The sequence below is a fragment of the Panthera leo genome, chromosome B2 (genome assembly GCF_018350215.1).
Source record: "Panthera leo isolate Ple1 chromosome B2, P.leo_Ple1_pat1.1, whole genome shotgun sequence".
NCBI classification, from domain to species: Eukaryota; Metazoa; Chordata; class Mammalia; order Carnivora; family Felidae; genus Panthera; species Panthera leo.
Genome location: NC_056683.1, coordinates 8,258,157 through 8,276,393, shown reverse-complemented (window position 1 = coordinate 8,276,393; position 18,237 = coordinate 8,258,157). Strand labels below are relative to the sequence as shown.

At 43.0% G+C, this 18,237-nt stretch overlaps 1 protein-coding gene across 5 annotated transcripts in view; it reads left to right on the top strand.

The window, feature by feature from the left end:
* The window catches only part of CDKAL1 (CDK5 regulatory subunit associated protein 1 like 1), a 707,644-nt gene that overhangs the window by 524,361 nt on the left and 165,046 nt on the right, over window positions 1-18,237 (top strand). For 4 of the 5 annotated variants that reach the window (XM_042937784.1, XM_042937785.1, XM_042937782.1 and 1 more), the window contains exon 13: window positions 11,804-11,866. In XM_042937784.1, coding sequence (XP_042793718.1) covers window positions 11,804-11,866 — 63 coding nt within the window. Of the gene's footprint in view, window positions 1-11,803; window positions 11,867-18,237 lie in introns of those variants that run through there. The other variant, XM_042937786.1, reaches the window with a different exon arrangement.

Here is an 18,237-nt window from a genome sequence, read left to right as displayed (position 1 = left end):
CCCTCTCTCTCCCTCTCTCTCTCTCTCTCTCTCTCTCTCTCTCAAAAGTAAATAAAGATTTAAAAAATTGAAAGAAAAAAAACAAGATTCTGTCCGGTGGGTGGAGGTGGGGATCCAGCACAGAAGTAATCTTTGAATGGGGCTCTTCAGGATGAATGTAGTGCACGGAGATAGTAGGGTAGGCGTTCCAGGGCAAAGAGAACAGCGTGGGCAAGATGTGGGCTTGATAAAATGCAGGTCTGTCAGGAACGAGACGTTGTCTTTGGTGTTAGCCGGGAACCTGAGGCAGAGCCCTGATGCGGTACTTGGTACTTGATTCTCTGAGCAGCTGGGCGTCCTTGAAAGTTGTTAAAGGGGAGAGTGACCTCAGATGACCGTGCATTCGGAAGTGAACTCTGGCCTCTATTCAGAGGTGGGTTAAGCAGTGGCTCCAGACCGTGGCTTCACATTAGCATCACCTGCAAATGTTTGCTAAAATTCCAAATCCTGGGCTGTACCCCAGGTCGTTACATCGGAATCCGTGGCGAGGGGGTCCAGACGTGGTCGGTGCAGCCGGGGTTGCGCACGAACGGTTTGGAGCAGGGATTGGCAAACTCTTTCTGTAAAGGGCCAGATAATAGATGTTTTTGGCTTACAGGTCACACGGTTTCTGTTGTAACGCTTCTCCCCCACCACCGAGCGCAAAATCGACCACAAACAATGCGAGAACCAATGAGCGTGGCTGTGTTCCAGTAAAACTTGATGGGAATTTGAGCTATGTATAATTTTCACATGTCACCAATATTCTTGTTCTTTGGTTTTTGTTTTTGTTTTTGTTTTTGTTTTTTTTTTACTTCAGCCACTTAAAATTGTAAAAACAAATCACAGACTATACAAAAATTGGTGGCCAGACCAAATTTGGCCAGGCCAAATTTGGCCTGCAGACCATTTTCTGCCAGTTCTTGATCTGGAGGACGAAAACTGGACCCGGAGAGTCCAGGAAAGAAAACATTACTACAGTAATCCAGATAAGAAGTAAAGTTAACTCTCTTTTGTGGTCATTAGAAGGTCAGACTGAAGATAAGTGATATTGAATTGATATTTATAGCAACTCATACTCTCGTGTGCTACTTTTGAGCGCCAGAAGTTCCCATACAAAGGAACTTTGAATGAACCATTGTGCGGTATGTAGTATTTAGGACCCTTTGACTTTGTCTTTTTAATTTTATAGGCGTTTTATTTATGTCGCAAGGCTGTTTCTCTTCTAACTGCTTGAAATGGCTACACATTTTGGCAACACCTACTCCTACCATTACAGAACAGTTCAGTCTCCTTCCCTTTCTCCTGTGCCAGGCACGCCTTTGTCGCCAAAGAATGACCTTTCCTTGCGAACAAATGTTCTGTTTAGAAAATAAGGTGAGCTTGATATAAGAAGATATGGCCACTGATATTTTATCAGCTGAATTAATGCAGAATTCCCTTTTTAGACTTTGCTCCAGCATTTGTTGCCTACTTAAGGAGCTCCTTTACCACGCCCACTGTGAAAATGAGAGACTGGTTATCGCAGCCACAATTCCACTGAGGTTATTTGAGAAACCACAAAGCCAAAAAGAAAAAAAAAAAAAAAAAACGTTCCCTCTGATACCTGCTGTGCTTCAAAATCAGTGGTACGTCTCCACATTTGGCTGGTTGGCTTTTTTTGAATACCATTAACAATGGGTGAACTCACTGGCTTCCCTGTTTCCTAACTCCCACTCTTTGAAGTCTGCTGTTTCCTCTAAGTGTCTTCTGAGACATGCCTACGCCGTGTCCTCCACTGTGGGGACTCCAGACTCTAAAGAACCTGAAACTCTCCTTGAATTTGCTGTAACCAGAAGCAGAGAAGGAAATTCAAGAGCATAGACAAAGCTGGGTCATCTCTGTTACCTTCCAGATCGTACTAGAAAGTAAGAGGTGAAAAATGTATGTAGGCTTAGAGCAGCCTATTTTTCTTTACTTTCCCCACCCTCCTTACTGTAGCCATTTATCACAGAACACAAAACTATTACATACGTGCCTTAGGAAGGAAAAGCAGATGAGATTCTGAAGAGTTTGTTTTCCTGAGTGTTTTGGGTGTCTTTGATCACCAGACCTATTTCACATCACTAATGTTTTTTTTTTTAACTAATTTTGAATTCGTTATTTTAGGTTCCAGGGACCTGTTCTTTCTTCTTAGTGATCTTGAGTGATTATTATCCTAGGGACTCCATCCAAATATGTCCAATATAAAGAGTGAGATTGTGATTGAGTGCTGATAACGTCAAGTGCTTTTAATTAAGCTTCTGATGTTTTATACATTGATAACAAAATAAAGTTTCAGGTTTATTAAATTAGCCTCCCATTAATTTTTCAGAAGCACTCACCAAGGGAACTAGATATATAGCAGTAGCCTATTCCCTGCAGCCAAAGCCTCGATGTGCCCCTGAGGAATTCCTGAAGAGAGTTCATTCTCGAGTCAAGGAAGAGGTTGGGAAGTAAAGCAAAGCTGCTGACGGAATATCGACGTTAAGAATGAAAATGCTGTTTGAATTCAGAACCCAGAATGGCAAAAGCTGAAGGCCAGCGGGGAACCCACGTAGAAGACAGAGGCTGACAGCTAGGAGAGACCTCAGGGAGCATATCGGCTGCTGGTCCTCGACTTTGACCGCACGTTGGAAAACCCGAGAGCTTTCAAATAGATCCCATCATGCCAGTTAGCTCAGTGCCACTGGGGATCTAGACCAGAGCCCTGGTATATTTTAAAGGTTCCTCACTGGTTCCAACCTGCAGCCAGGGTTGAGAACCACTGAGAACCACTGGCCCCTCATGTCACGACGTCCAGAGCGGATTCCTCGCCCAAGGTCAGAGAGCTGATTTGCTGAGATGTTAACTTCCGTCTTCTCCTCTCAACTTCTTGCCTCCTTTATTCTGTATGTTCCCCGTGTGATCACATCCCCTCTTCTGCTTTATTAACTTACACCTGTAGGCTCATGATTCCCAGATCCATGGCCCCCATCTCTCTGCTGGCACCAAACCTTTATGTCTCACTCCCCCATTATCTCCCAAATGTATCACGTCCAGCCGTTCAAACACATTCTGTTCAATCTGAGTTCCCCACCCCACCTGCCACCCTCCACCCCTTACCCCCCAAAAACTTACTTTTTGCCTGGATTCCTCATGTCAGTGCAGGGAGCGCTTCCCTTCCCGTGGTTATCTGAACCTGAAATCTTAGAGCCATCCACGTCCTTCCCTCTCTTGTGCTCCTTCCCTAACCGGTCACCAAGAGCTGTAGGGCCTGCGCCCTCCCTCTTCCTCCACCCATCCCACCTCGTCGCCCCGCCTAGCTGAACCTGGGATGGGGTGCTGTCCTTTCCTCTGAACCATTGCCACGTCCTGCCGTGCCACCTTCAGCCTCTAGCCTGGCACCCGTGCTCCACCTCTCACACCATTAGGAAGCCCCTTCTGAGACCTAGATGTGACTGTCCCCTTTGCAACATTGTGTGCTCTAGTCCTCTAGCCATCTCTCTGGTTCCACAGCACCACCTCCTTTCCTTTCTTTTCCCGTGTGCTTACATCCAGCCTACTTTCTTACAAATCATAAATGGCATAATCTATCTATAGACTCCGTTCCTTTAGTTGTTTATCAAAACCTGAACTCTCCAGTAAGCTATAATCTTTTCCCTCTTCCACCAAATGCTGGCACGTCGCAGACTGAGTTTAATAAGCCTGGCACTGCCCGCGTCCTGACGACTGGAGCCTGGAGCCTGCCCCCGGCAGGAAGTGTAGTAGAAGGTCCCAAGGCAGACAGGAGACCTACCTTACCGTCAGACCACAGTTGTGGTTGTTAGCACCTTCACTTACCTCTTAGCATTTCCGAGCTGCTTCCATTCTTACCCCTGACTTTCATGTCCTGGGTATCCTTGCTAAGCCCTGTCCTCACTTAATTCTCCTAGTTCTTGCAAGTTTTACCAAGAACCCCTTTGACCCTCAGTCATTTGTTTTTAATCTTGCACATCTTGGCTGGTTTTTTGGCCCTTTTACCTCAGGATGTGGTTCTCTGACTTCCCTACCGAATGCGTGTCCCCGGCAGGCACTAACTGACCAGTCCTTGTCCCCTGGCTTTTATTACATAGAATTTTGACTCCAGTCTCTTTGGGAATTTGTTTAGAACCTAACACTCCCAGACCCTGCCATTGTCATTGCCTTGTGTGCCTGTAGGACACAAAGGTCAGGCAGGGCCTGATGAGTTGTCTTGGCTACTTCTCTTCTGTTTCTCCTTGCCAGGGCTTAACTACTTCTCAGGCTCTCTGCCAACAAGGGGACAAGAAAAAATAAGTGGCTTTAAACTCTCCTTTCTTACTATATCAGTTATACTTTGTTTTGAACCTGTGTTAGTGGTTTGCCATAGAGTTGGCAATACATAGTTCCAAACAATCCAAGCAAAAAAAAAAAAAAAAAAAAAAATCCAATTCCATGTCATATGATACTACTGTAGGGGAGTGTGAGTACCTTATAATAATAACACAGTCATCTTTATTTCTTCCTGTCATGCCTTGTGTCATTGTCATTCAGTTCACATACACAGATCCATGCAAAACCAAGTACATTGTTGCTGTTACTGTTTCGAATAAACTGTTATCTGTTAGATCAGTTAAGAATAAGGAGAATAAAATTTCTTTTACCTGCACTTTTCCCCCCCACGTATTCAGTGCCCTTCCTTCAGATCCAGATTTCTGCTCTCTATCATTTTCCTTCTCTCTAAAGAACTGCTTTTAACGTTTCTTGCAAGTGAGATCTACTGGCAACAAATTCCCTCAGTTGTTGTTTGTCTGAGGAGGTTTTTATTTATTCATCTTTGAGGGATAATTTCGCAGGGTACAGAATTCTAAGTTGATGGGTTTTTCTTCTCAGCACTTTGAATATTTCTTTCTCTTCTTGCCTGCATGGTTTCTAAGATGTCAGATACAGTTCTTATCTTTGTTCCTCTATAGATAAGAAATTCCTCCCCCCACCCTTGGCCTCTTTCAGGAATTTGTTTTTGATTTACTATAATTTGAAAATTATAATAGGGGCGCCTGGGTGGCTCAGTTGGTTAAGCATCCAACTTCGGCTCAGGTCATGATCTCACGGTCCATGAGATCAAGCCCCGCATCAGGCTCTGTGCTGACAGCTCAGAGCCTGGAGCCTGCTTCGGATTCTGTGTCTCCCTCTCTCTCTGCCCCTCCCCTGCTTGTGCTCTGTCCCTGTCTCTCAAGAATACATTAGAATAAGAATATGTAAAAGAATAGGTTTTCTTGTCATTGTCCTTCTTGTGTTGTCTGAACTTCCTAGATCTGTGGTTTGGTGTCTGACATTAATTTGGGGAAATTCTCAGGCATTATTGTTGCAAATATATGTGTTCCTTTCTCTCTTTCTTCCCCTTCTGATGACCCCATATGTTACACTTTTTGTAGCTGCCCCCACAGTCCTTATATTCAATTTTTTTTGAAGCTTATTTATTTATTTTGAGAGAGAAAGAGAGAAAACATGAGCCAGAGAGGGGGAGAGAGAGAGAGAGAGAGAGAGAGAGAGAGAGAGAGAGAGAAAGAGAAAGAGAAAGAAAGAAAGAAAGACAATCCCAAGCAGGCTCCTTGCTGTATGAACCAAGAGATCATGAGCTGAGACTAAGAGTTGGATGCTTAACCGACTCAGCCACTCAGGCGCCCATGGATATTCTCTCTTTTTTTTTTTTTTTTCCCCACTTCAGTCTTTGTTCTTTTTTCCTTTTGGTTTTTGAGAATTCTGTTGATCTGCCTTGAGCTCAGAGATTGCTTCTTCATCCATGGCCAGTCTACTGATGAGCCTGTCAGAGGCATTCTCCATTTCTGTTAGTGTTTATATTTAGCATTTGGGGGGGGGGGATGAGTTTGGGGGAGGCTCATTCTTAGATTTCCATCTCTCTGTTTGCATTTTTCATCTGTTCTTGCATACTGTCTACCTTAGCCATTAGAGCCCTCCACATATTTTAAATTCCCAGTCTGATAAATCCAGCATGCTGCCATGTCTGGTCCTCAAGCTTGGTCCGTCTTCAGATTGAGTTTTTTTGTCACTTGGTATGTCTTGTAATTTTTCTCGATAGCCAGATGTGATGTGCTGAGCAAAAGGAACTGCTGAAAATAGGCCTTGAGTTACCTGGTGTTGAGGTGTAAGGACAGGGAAAGCATTCCAGAGTCCTGTGATTAGAGCTGTCTTTTAGTGACTCTGTGCCCCTGGACTGCAAACATTTTCTTAGTGTTTCCCTCCTTCCATGGGTGGAACAGGATGGCTAAGTGGACTGAGGTTGGGTATTTCCCTTCTCAGGTTAGCTAGATTCTGGTAATGCCCAAGCAGGTTAGAGTCTGGTTAACTGGTTTCCCCTGAGGGCAGGCCTTATTAAGAACGGAGTGTTCTGGCTGGTTTCACAATGCTGCTTTGTCCCCTCCCCATGCCAGAAACCACAGGAGATTTTTCTCCCATATTTACCGTGGGAACCTGGTTGAGCTCCTGGAGGTAAATCTCTCCGTGTCGTGGACCACCTGCTCCCGTCCCATGACTGGATCGCCCCCAAGCTCCTAATAGTCATCTGCCCTGAGCCTCCCGCAATCCGTCAGTTACCCTTCCGGTTTTCCTACAGTGCTGGCTCCTATGGCAGCCTCACACTGCAGGAAGCCACATCCCCCGTGTCGGCTTCCTGGTCCCTCCCAGTTCTGGGGGCAACACTTTCTTCTGTTATTCCCTCCCTTATGCATCCAAAAAGAGTTGTTGGTTTTTCAGTCTGTTCAAGCTTGTTACTTGCCGTGAGGCCAGAGTGGTGACTTTCCAAGCTCCTTACGTGCAGAAGAGGGAAACAGGAAGTTACTACATTGAAGCTCAAACCTGCTCTTTCGGCTTCTTACCACTAGGTTTACTGAGACATTTATATCACAGTATCTGCAAGTAGACACTGAGCACAGAAAACACGGACTTCGTGCGGGGAGCCCAGGAGAAGTTAAACTGGAGGATATTGGTACAGTTTGATTGGTTCCATAACCTCACCTTCCAAGTCCAGATTCTCATCATATGTCGTGCTTCTTTCAGATCTAACTCCTGTGTCCCCTTGATGAAAATGGAAATGATTACACTGTCTGGAAGCCTGAACTGTTAAAAAAAAAAAAAATGCTCCATTGGGGCTTTTAGCTTGGTGGTTGTGTCCGAAAAGGAGTTTAAACTTGGACATGAAAGGAGTCATCGGTGTTCTCTGTTCTTAGAGAGTGAAATACAAAGCAGTTTAGGAAATACCTACAGGTTGGGGTTCTCAGAAATCTACAAGTTTTACCACAGTTTCAGACTGCCTTAAACCCAGCTACCTACGCAGCCTGCAAGGCTCAGCACACAGTCGCTTGTCATCTCCCTCTCGTCTCTGCAGCCTGGACCGCAGGATTCAGGATGCAGGTGACGGGAAGGTGCCTCGTACAGTTGACAGAGTTGTTGGGCACCCTCGTTCTAAGCACATCACACACCTTGTTTGACATGTTTACTTTTTACACACCCGGAGAATTAGCAGGTGCTTGCATGACTGCGTTGTTTGTTTTAACAGGCTAAGAAGTGGGAGGTAGGTTAGACCCACACGATGATGCAATAGGAAAGTATCTAATTATTCCATTTTTGGCTCAGCGCTCAGTTTCAGTTAAAAGTGCTGATAGCAAGGCTCAACAAGTCCTGTAGCCTAGTACCCTTAGCATTGTCTGCCTGTGAGAAACCGGCTTGCTACCAAGCATGGCCGCACGTTAGCCCCTTGCGTGTAAGATCTTCCATGTGGCTAGAATTTAGCAAAAGATCTCAGAGTTCCTGTAATGAGGCATTACAGTGTGGATGCAGAAGGCTCTAAAAGTCCCATATCTATTTCCACACGCTCAACGAGCCAACTTGGAATATTGTGTCTGCACATAGACTGTTCACAAGTTAACTCCTGAGAGCCAGACAGGTCATGGTTGTTTGGACTGGTATATTCATCCTGACGTGTCAGGGTGTAGGTTACGATTGGTCCTTGAACTGTCTTCATCGAGTGGAAGGAGCAAGGTTCAGGGTCCGGGAACTATCGCTACAAGTAGACGTGGTCCCAGGCAGAGATTCGAGATCTGGGGTGACTAACTGTTTCTGTAAAGGGCCAGATAGTAAATACTTGAGGATTTATGGGCCATGTGATCTCTGCCGTAACCACTCAACTCTGCTCTCGCAGCGTGAAAACGGTCATAGATGATACGTAAACAGAAGCGTCTGGCTGCGTCTTGGTAAAATTTTGCTTACAAAAGCAGGTGGTGGACTGGGTTGGCCCGTGGGCCATCATTTATATCAGCCCCTGTCCTGGATCCCAGAACGTACACCACTGGGCTATATGATCCTGACCTCATAGGAAAAGTAGTGGTAGTTTTCAGTTAACTGAACCAATACATATAACTTTCAGTACTCATAGCCAAGACTTCACTGTATTTGTATATAATGAATTTGTTGTCAGAAAGAAAAGCATTTTTCCTCACTGGCTGCTTTGGGTGCTAATCCGAATTGTTATTTACTTGTCATTTATACCCCACTTCCTTCCCAGAATAATTTGAGGTAAAGGCATGTATAGATTTTAGCTGTCAAAATAGAGATATAAAACCAAAACCACATGAAAAGGTCACACAAAACAACCTCTGAATATTCCATTTCCACCGGCCAACCCAAGCTAGTCGTAGCTCAGCCATTTGAGGACTGAACAGTCTTTTGGACACCTCCTAAATTGAACACTGATACGCTCCATATTTTATCTTTCCTAGCATCGTTTCCTTTCTGAAAAAAAATGTCCCTCCACGTTTTATAGTGAATCTTGTACCAAAGGAAATGTTATTATCCGTCGTTTTTCTTCTGATTGAAGCACAAGCCAAGAACTGTTACACAACTGAGTGGGTACATGGAAAGGACAGAGAAAATGAGAAGCTAAGAAAAACCTTGGTGGGCAAGCTACCTGTACAATACAGATTTTAGGGCTCTTCTAGAGCCAAGGGACTATTTCCAATCAGTTAGAGGCTCATCCTTGCTCTCCATGGAAAAGGAGTGTTGAATTACTTTAGAGTTTAGTGGTCGGAGGCCCTCTTACGAGGTGAACGGAGGAGTGAGGGTTTGGGCTGGCGGCAGGGAGGGATGACCTTTAGCAGGTGTCAGAACGTAGAAACAAAGCCGAGTGACTTGAAGGACTGGCAAGTGGAATTGTGTCCCCAAAGACAGTGTGGAAATAGGAAAGCTGGTCTATAGGAGTGCAATGAGTGTGTACAAATGACTCTAATGCAAGATCCTGGTTAATAGCAGATTCAACTCCTTAGCCAAGTGGCTGCAGAAGGTCATGTACAACCCAGGCGAGAAGGTCTGCTTACGTCACTGGCATAGGAAGGTGTGACAGACGTGCTCACACAGACCCTGGAGTTGGAGGAAATCGGGAAGTACTTCCCAAGAAAACATGGATACCAGGCGAGGATTCATTCACAAGTGAAGACCGAAGCAGCCAGGAACCTGGTAGTCCGATTAACAACAGCAGAGGGGAGTCCGAAGCAGGGTGTGGGCTGTATCAAGGACACACCGGCCATGCTTGTGCCAGAAATGTAAGATGCGGCAGGGGGCTAGCTATGGCGAACACTAAATAAACGTAAGAAAAAAATTATAGATTTTTTATTTTAATGTTTACTTATTTTTGAGAGAGAGAGAGACAGAGCGTGAGCAGGGGTGGGGCAGAGAGCGAGAGGGAGACACAGAATCCGAAGCAGGATCCAGGCTCCGAGCTGTCAGCACAGAGTCCAGTGTGGGGCTCTATCCCATGAGCCATGAGATCATGACCAGGGCTGAAGTGGGACGCTTAATGGACTGAGCCACCTTGGCGCCCCAAAGAAATAAATTCTATAATTGGCATCTGAGGACATGGTCGGTATCTGTCTTAAAGATGTTTTATCTGCTCTGTAAATTGAGAAGTAATTTTTGAGGTACCGAGCTGGTTCAGTCAGTTAAAAGTGCCTGACTCTTGAGTTTGACCCATGATCCCAGGGTCTTGGGATCAAGCCTGAAGTCGGGCTCTGTGCTGACAGCGTGTGGAGCCTGCTTGGGATTCTCTCTCCCTCTCTCTGCTCCTCCCTGGCTCCTATTCTCTCTCTCTCTCTCTCTCTCTCTCTTTCCCTCCCCCCCTCCCCCCAAAAAAATAAATAAACTTAAAAAAAAGAATTTCCAACTTTCACTTCAATCCCTTCTCGTTCACTCTTGGTGAGACGGCAAGTTGGGGCAGCGTTTGGCCTCATCCATCAGGGTAACCAGCGTGGCATGCTATTTGACTCTGTATCTGTTCTTCTGTACTTTATCTTTTTTAAAAAAATGCACACTGTCAAGCTGGCAAAGATGTTTGTGCAAAGGTGATTGTTTTATTAAAGAACTAAAATGAGTTACAGAAAAGAGTTCAGCTTTCAGAAGTTTTTGGATTGCAGTACCCCGTTTAAGGGGTTCAGATCTGGTTATACAACTCTTTTAAGTTTGGCAGGGACAAACTGTGAAGTGGAAAAAGTAGATTTTAGGGTAGTGTGTACAGAATGATCTCCTTTTTTTTTTTTTTTTTTTTTTTTTTTTAGTTTTTTTAATGTTTATTTTTGAGAGAGAGAGACTGACAGCATGAGAGGGGGGAGGAGCAGAGAGAGAAGGAGACCAAGAATCCGAAGCAGACTCCAGGCTCCGAGCTGTCAGCACAGAGCCCGACACGGGGCTCGAACTCACGGACCGCGAGATCATGACCTGAGCCGAAGTCAGACGCTTAACTGACTGAGCCACCCGGCAGTCCCAGATCCCCTTTCTTTGAAAGTAATAGTTGTCGATAAAAATATATGCACAGAAGATCTAGAACCATACACAAAATTATCTGTGGTCGTTATGGTGGGTGGACAGGTCGCAGTGTGTGAGAAAACAATCTGCCTCTTACAGTCAACGATAATAGAGAACCCCACCCTCTCTCCAGGGTCACAGACACTGGGGGAGCAGGAGGTAGAGACGGTTCTCAAGTAGTGGGTTCAGCTTGAGAAAAACATATCATTAGAAGGTAAAAGAGGTTGTCTTTTCATAACGATATAGGAGGCTCGTGTCATCATTATAGATGCTTACAGTTAAATGCCCGTCTAACTCAGGTGTATTCATTTATTCATTAGTGTCGCAAATACACGTTGAGGGCTTACTGTGCGTGAGACACCGGGCAAGGCACTTGGGCCGTACAGCAGTGACAGGACAAAGGTGGCCTCCAGCATACAGCTAGAGGCTCAAGCAGACAGACCCAATTGTGACTAGGAAGCCAGATGAAGGTATTTTGTTTAAAAGGATGCCTAGCAGTGCCTAGTTCAGAGTGACAGCGCTTGGTATTACAGTGAAATTGCACACCCTCAAATGTGTTTGGGTTTTCTTTCTCTTCAGTTTTTTACTTCATTTTACTCTCTGAGTTGTATGTTTAAAAATAGAGGTTTTTTTTTGAGGATGATTCGTGTTTCAACCAGGAAACCTCTAGGAAAGGTTGCCTGCCTGGTCTGTGACAACCACCCACATAACCATCCAGTGGCTTTCGTTTCTAATTGCATCCCTGTGTCCCAGGTTGGCACTGTGTCCCCTTGGTTTGCACAAGGAAGAATCTCTAAACAATATGTTAATGCAGGTAGATGGGTAGAAAGACGGAGATAGGTAAGTCTGCATATAGATCCATATGCCTGTATATATTTTTGCCACCTGTCCACTCAGATGTTTGTGTTTTCTTCCACAGAAAAAGCAAAGAACAAAAGATCTCTCTCGGGTGTTCCATTCTTACAGTCCATATGATCACAAGGTAAGAGAAGCATGTTATTCGTGTATTGGCTAGATGTCTTTCTGAACATAGAGCAGAAGTCTCACTAGTACATAGCGATTCTGAAGTACATTTTCCGGTTATGTTTACATTTCCATTTTAATTTGTCAACTCTTTATCTCTTCTAAAGAAATCAGAAAATCTTTATTTCCGAACTAATGTCATTCTATTTTATTCACATTAAAATGCAGTTGCATATTGTCACTGAAATCTCAAAGTCGATGGAAAGACAGATCTGGGGGCATTATTTATTTGGTTGGGGTTTTTTTTCCCCCTTCCAAACACTAAAGTGATGCACTTGACTTTTGAATTGGTAAAGATCGTTGAAATAGGAACTGCCGACTGTTGGTTTTCCATTGCTCCTGGTAGAAAGTTATTTCTTTCTAAATAAAATCCCCAACAATGAGCAGTATATCGCATAATATCTGAAATACCCACTGCCAAAAGTTTTGCCTTCTAGAAGACCAAATAGCGTCACGACTCTTCCGTGTTTGTGCCCCAGCTTTATAGACTCATGGCCAGTCTTGCTTCATTTATATCCCATGTTCTGCCCTCCCCATATTTGAAGAATTCCCGAATATCTTTTTACTTACAAGCATTTCACCATATAATGGTAAAAGATAAGGGCTCTTTAAAACACACACACACACATTTAACTGTTTCTGAAGAAAATGCTCCACACCACATCATCACAGGGAAATATATTACAAGATTTCCGAGACTTGTGCACAACTTCTATTTCATGTAAGGTTCCAGTAAATCTGTTAATTCGAGGTGATTTCAGAAGCGAACAAAAAATTTGCACAGTTGAAATGCTAATATAAACTTAAATCCTTATCTATGAATTTACAAGGAGACATGTGGTGGGGATTTTTTAACTAGCCAAAATAAGTAGTGTGAAAACTATTTTCCTCAGTTGAGAATACGGGAGATGCCTGGATTCAGGAGGAAAAAATTGTGCCAGTTGTTCATAGAAGTTGAAAGATTTTCAGTAGCTTCTGGTGTTTCTATAGTGACCAGTTGACTTTAAGCACCAACAGTTTGCGAACGAGGTGTTTCTGCTTCATGTGACCATGGCAATATACGGTACTAAAAATTATATCATTTCAAATTACATTTTTCAAGTTAAACCAGTCGCTTTGCAGAATGTGGCAATTTGTTTGAAAGACATGGAGAGAGCTGGGAGTGCCTGACAAAGGGGAGAGAAGGTGCAGGCTGATAAGTAATACACCAGCAAAGGGAACGAGATTCCTGATGGGAAAGCTGCATTTTTTTTTTTTAAGATGAAGCCATTTAACATCAATGCAGCAGTGGGTAAAGTTAACATTTAAGAACAATAAAAGGCTGTGACAAATCCAAGGTTTTGCCTGACTTGTCTGAATTTTGCCCACTTCTAACATTTTTTAATTCACAGTGAAGGGAAATTCCATTATTCTTTTATTAGAGCTCTTAATGGAACTTCGCCATTTGCAGCCTCTACCGGCTTCCTCTTCATATCCTTTGTGGCATTGTATCAAAGTCACCTCAGATTATTTTGGCTTCCCTTGTGAAGACTTCATTCCTCTACAAATTAGTCACTGGGCAATGAGGAATTGAATATATAAATGCGAGATGGAGTGTTCCTTTTGATCTTTGCTTTCAGATCGGTAATAAATTATTGTAAGGAGCTAGGCTGCTTGATGAGTGATTTTTGAAGTTCCAAAGGTTTGGCCTGTTGGCATCCTGCTGTATTCTGCATGTGTAGTGATGGAAAAGGGGAAAGTTTCCAGGCAGCTCCTGCCCCTTACTTGCCGCCTCCCTTTTCTCTGGGCTCCATCCAGGGCAAGTCTACCCCGGTCACTTTTAACCTGGTCTCCTATTGATGGGTGTTTACAAAGACTAGCATCACAGGGACTGAGTAACAGACACTGCTTTCTCAGTCTTAGAATGTACCTTTTTTCCCCACAAATAAAATACAAGGGGGTTGCCTTTCCAGTTACTTTGTCATTTTAATTACCCAGTTATATTCAAACAAATTAGCTTTCTAAGCAGATAGGTTTTAGCTAGAACAGTTTGTAAGATGTGGTTAAAGTTGGCTTAAACACCTCCTGTTTGGTGAGATTTCTGTAGCGATCTTTGGGTTAAATACATACATGCATTGTAAATGAAAGCTCGTATAAAATAAAATATAGGCTGTTTGCGATTCACTTTAAAAAAAAAAAAGGCAAGGCAGGGGGTGGGTAGGGAGGGTACAATAAGATTGGCCACGTGTTGATGGTTATTGAAACTGAATGATGAGTTTATGGGGGCTCATCATGCTATTCTGTATATATTTTCTTTCTACATGTTTGAAATTTTCCTGGGAGTGAATTTTGTGGTATTCCTTTCCTCACTAGCTAGATTCCTTTTATTGTTAATTTTTCCCTTGATGTACATTTATACCAAAGTAGGAACACTAGGCGTTTCATTGGGTTCATCATGCTGAGTAAACTCAGCAATGCAGCTCATGTTCTAAAGTTGGCATGACTTCCTGGGGCTACATCCCAAATTATAGCGGGTCACCAAAATGATAGCCTTGCCCGCTAGAAACTGTTAAAACAGTTGTAATTACAAAGGGTAGTTAGTACAACTGTTCTGTTCTCAGTGAGTCAGTTACATTTGCTCTTCTCTCCTCCCCGCCCCCCGCCCTCCTCGACCCAACCCAGATTGCTCCTGCCTGACCCCAGACACCGGAAAGTCACCGGGTTAAACAAATGTGTTGTTTGAGTGAGGCCAGGTGCATTTCTTAATCATACTCTGAAGCCATTGTTCAGGTTGTAAATGGTCAGTTGGTTTTCTCTTAAATGCTGTTGCAGAAACTAACAAAATTTAGAGCAAAATGTACACTCAGAATGAGTCTTAAGGAAAATACCTCATTTATTTTTTATACTCTTAAGACAAATTTTTCTGGAGACTGGAAGAATTTCATTTTGGACTATTATCTCTGGTTCCATATCCATTTTTAGAAATTGTTTTTAGTTCTTCTAATGCAGACATATAAAAAGGCTTAACCAAAGCTAAATCCCACTCATCTGTCCTAATAAAAGGGGACATTGGTAAAGACAGTCCAAAGTGGCAGGTAACCTGATTGCATTTGTGCATCGGATGCTGTCCACTGTTATTTTAATAAGCCACGTAATAAACATAGCTTGTAATTTCTGAAAACACCTCATACTACTTACCAGGAAAGGTTACAGGTCCGGAGGCCTTCCAGGTCACTGAAGTTGAATTTTTTCTTTGGATAAGTTATGGATAAGTAGAGTAGGCTATAATCAGAACACTTTTCATTAAAACTGCATAGTACCATGTGCTTTCTGTCTTTGGCCTGAAAAAAGTATTGCCATGCCTATAAAAGATCTTTCTCTCTCTCTCTCTCTCTCTCTGTATTTCCTTCCTTTTTTCTTGTTAGATTTTATCAGAGTTATGTGTTCGGGGGGAATGTCTAAGTTTATTACCTAAACACAGATGTTTATAAAGTGCTAATGTAAAAAGCTATCAAAAAATATGAAAATGCGTGGAAAGAAAAAGTACAAAATTCTGTTTAAGTCTGTAGTGGTTTTTAACATCTGCATAGTTGAGTAAGTTTCTAAACATAGTTAATCTGCATAAATTAATATGCATTCTACCATTAAAAGTGAGTCTTTAACAGATTACCACTATTACAGTTTGTGTATTTTGCGAAGTGGGCATCTCATGTGCTTTTAGTGACTATAATTATTTTAATAATTACCTACACTTATAAACATGAATGAATAGGCACACATGAGAAGAAACATTATTATAAAGCCATGTTGGTGGAATAAGCTTTTGTTTTTTCTTTCTTTCTTTCTTTTTTGGTGACTAGTGTTATTTCTACAGACACAGATGTATATCAGTTAAACTATAAACAAATTCATATGTGCCCCCAAAACGGCTTTGTATGAATACGCTTGCTGAGTTAGCGTATGAGTGGATAGAAAACAAACATTAGTGCTTGCTTCAGCCAGAGGCCTTTTGTGCAGGCTTCTCTGCTCTGTAAAACCCAGCTCAGAATCTGCAAAGTCCGCCAGTCAGGACTGTCAAAATCCATGTTTAGTTCTCTCTCCTCACCTCATTACTTCTTCAAGTCCCCCTGCCCCCCATCCACACACAGTCCACTTTTAAAAAGACTATTTCCAACAAATATAGATGTCTGGTTTCCCAAATCACCGTCAGCCCTAGCAGCAGTTACAAAGGGGGTGGTTATTGCTTCAAGAAGTCAGGGCTCCACTGAAACGTGGCGGCATAGTAAAAATGAAGGCCAGGACAAGGCCATAAAGATGCTAGGTCATTAACAAAGGAACTCTGAGAAGTGCAGCTGCCCAAGACCACTTAACTTGGACCCAGACACCCAAAGATCCCTGCACATTTTAGTAGTCCCAGAGTAAAACAATCAGGCTTAAAGTACATCAAGAAGCAGATGTTTTAAAATAGTAGAGATGTGTGTAGTCTATTTTTAGAAACAGTGGTATTTTAGGGGTAAATATTATTTATCTTGAAAACTCTTTGGAAAGCTGGTTTCTAAAGGTTGGGCAAATGAAGTATTACTATAGAAGGTGGCTTAACAACAGAGAAGTAGGAAAAGAGTGGTTAAACGTGTGTTGGTAGTTGGGTTGAAGGACGAAACAAATGTGTCGTGAGCGGGAAAAATGAGGGTAGAATCCATATTCCACCCCCCCAATCACTTATTTATATAATTAGCTCCTGTAAAAATATTAAAGGGTAAGGTATTTTTATCTTAACGATTATGCGAGGCGTGACTTGAATGGAATAATTGTCAGTAATATATCAGTACAATGCCTCTTTAAGGACAATATCAAATATACAAAAAAGTACTCTCACCTATTTGCACAACCCCCACGTCCTGAGACTGCCTTAAGAACTGCTATTAATGCAAAGACATCTGGGAACTCACGTCGACTCCTGTACAGTGAAATAGTGTTTAATAAAAAGTGTGAAATGTTGTCCGTGGCTTCATGTGGATAGAAGCGTACAGCAAACATTTATCTTCAAAGTCTTGGGTGGGGGGCGGGGGGGAGTCTTGGGTTCAACCGCGATCCTTTCCTTCTTCCCTAACAGACTGTTAGTCTCTGTGACGTCAAGTTTTTGTAAATGCACATAACCTACCTGAAGCAAAAGGGACAGTTTCACTTTAGAAATGCTGTGTCGATTTACATTTCTCCATCCATCAGATTTGTCTAGTGACTGAAGGTCACAAAAGTCACTTTCCCCAGCTCTTTATGTCTGAAGAATGGTGGCCATTTGACTCGGTCCCGAGGCAGCTACAGTATTGGCACGGCTTCATCATCCCCTGTGCTTTCAGTACCATAATGTAGCAACAGAGTGCTTTGAGTGGTTCTTCTAGAGAGGGAGATGTGAATTTGGATCATTGCCTGCTGGCCCTGTTGAGCTTTGAGCTATCTGCTGTCTGGAAATAGCATATTCAGTTTTTAATGGATACGGCACTCTATGATAGCCAGATTTTCATGGCACATGCGGATAAAGAAACAAGTTATTGATTTGGCATGTTTATGCCATGCTTAAAACAGTTCTCCGCAGCAGATTGTCCAAAGCCATTTGTGCACTTAACTCTCTTCCCCATCTTTGGCAAAGACTAAAAAATGTTTTAAAAGTAATTTTAGGGATGTTGCTAAATATCAGGAACAATGGGATACACGTCTAATTGATTGCGTTGCCTTATTGTGGTTACACGTGCCGCACTTAAAACCGTGCTCAGGTTCTGGCCTTGAAGCCCAGGGAAGCGAGCACATCGGTAAATAGGAAAACCATTTTCCTCGGCTCCAGAAACTCCAGTCCGAAGCCAAATGACGAACTCAGCCTCAAAATAATGGACGTAACTAAAGAGCTCTCTTGGTATAAAATCTGTGCTTCCGTTTGTTAAAATGTCTCTCCTCTCAAGGTGATCGTGTAATTGTTACCAGAGACGCACGCAGAGTTCAGCTGGTTCTTTTACTTCAACAGTCAACATCCCTGGCTACCCCGTTGCTTCCTGATCTGTGCCAACCTGACCCAGAAGCACTTTCCTGGTTTTTAACCCTCCTCAGCGTGTGATTCAAGCCCAGTAACTCATCATGTTTCCTCGAGCCTACCTTTACCACTGAACCTTTGTGTTTCTCTCTTTTCCTCTTAAAGTGACATTAGATCTAAAAGTCAAACGGTTTTTTTTAACACGTTAGTTTACGTTGTTACTCGACAGGGATGGGTAGTATGGAAGCGTGTGTAAATGGCAGAGATTTTAATGTTGCTAAAATGATATAGCCACCACCCAATGGATGTCAGAATTCTGATTTGCCAGT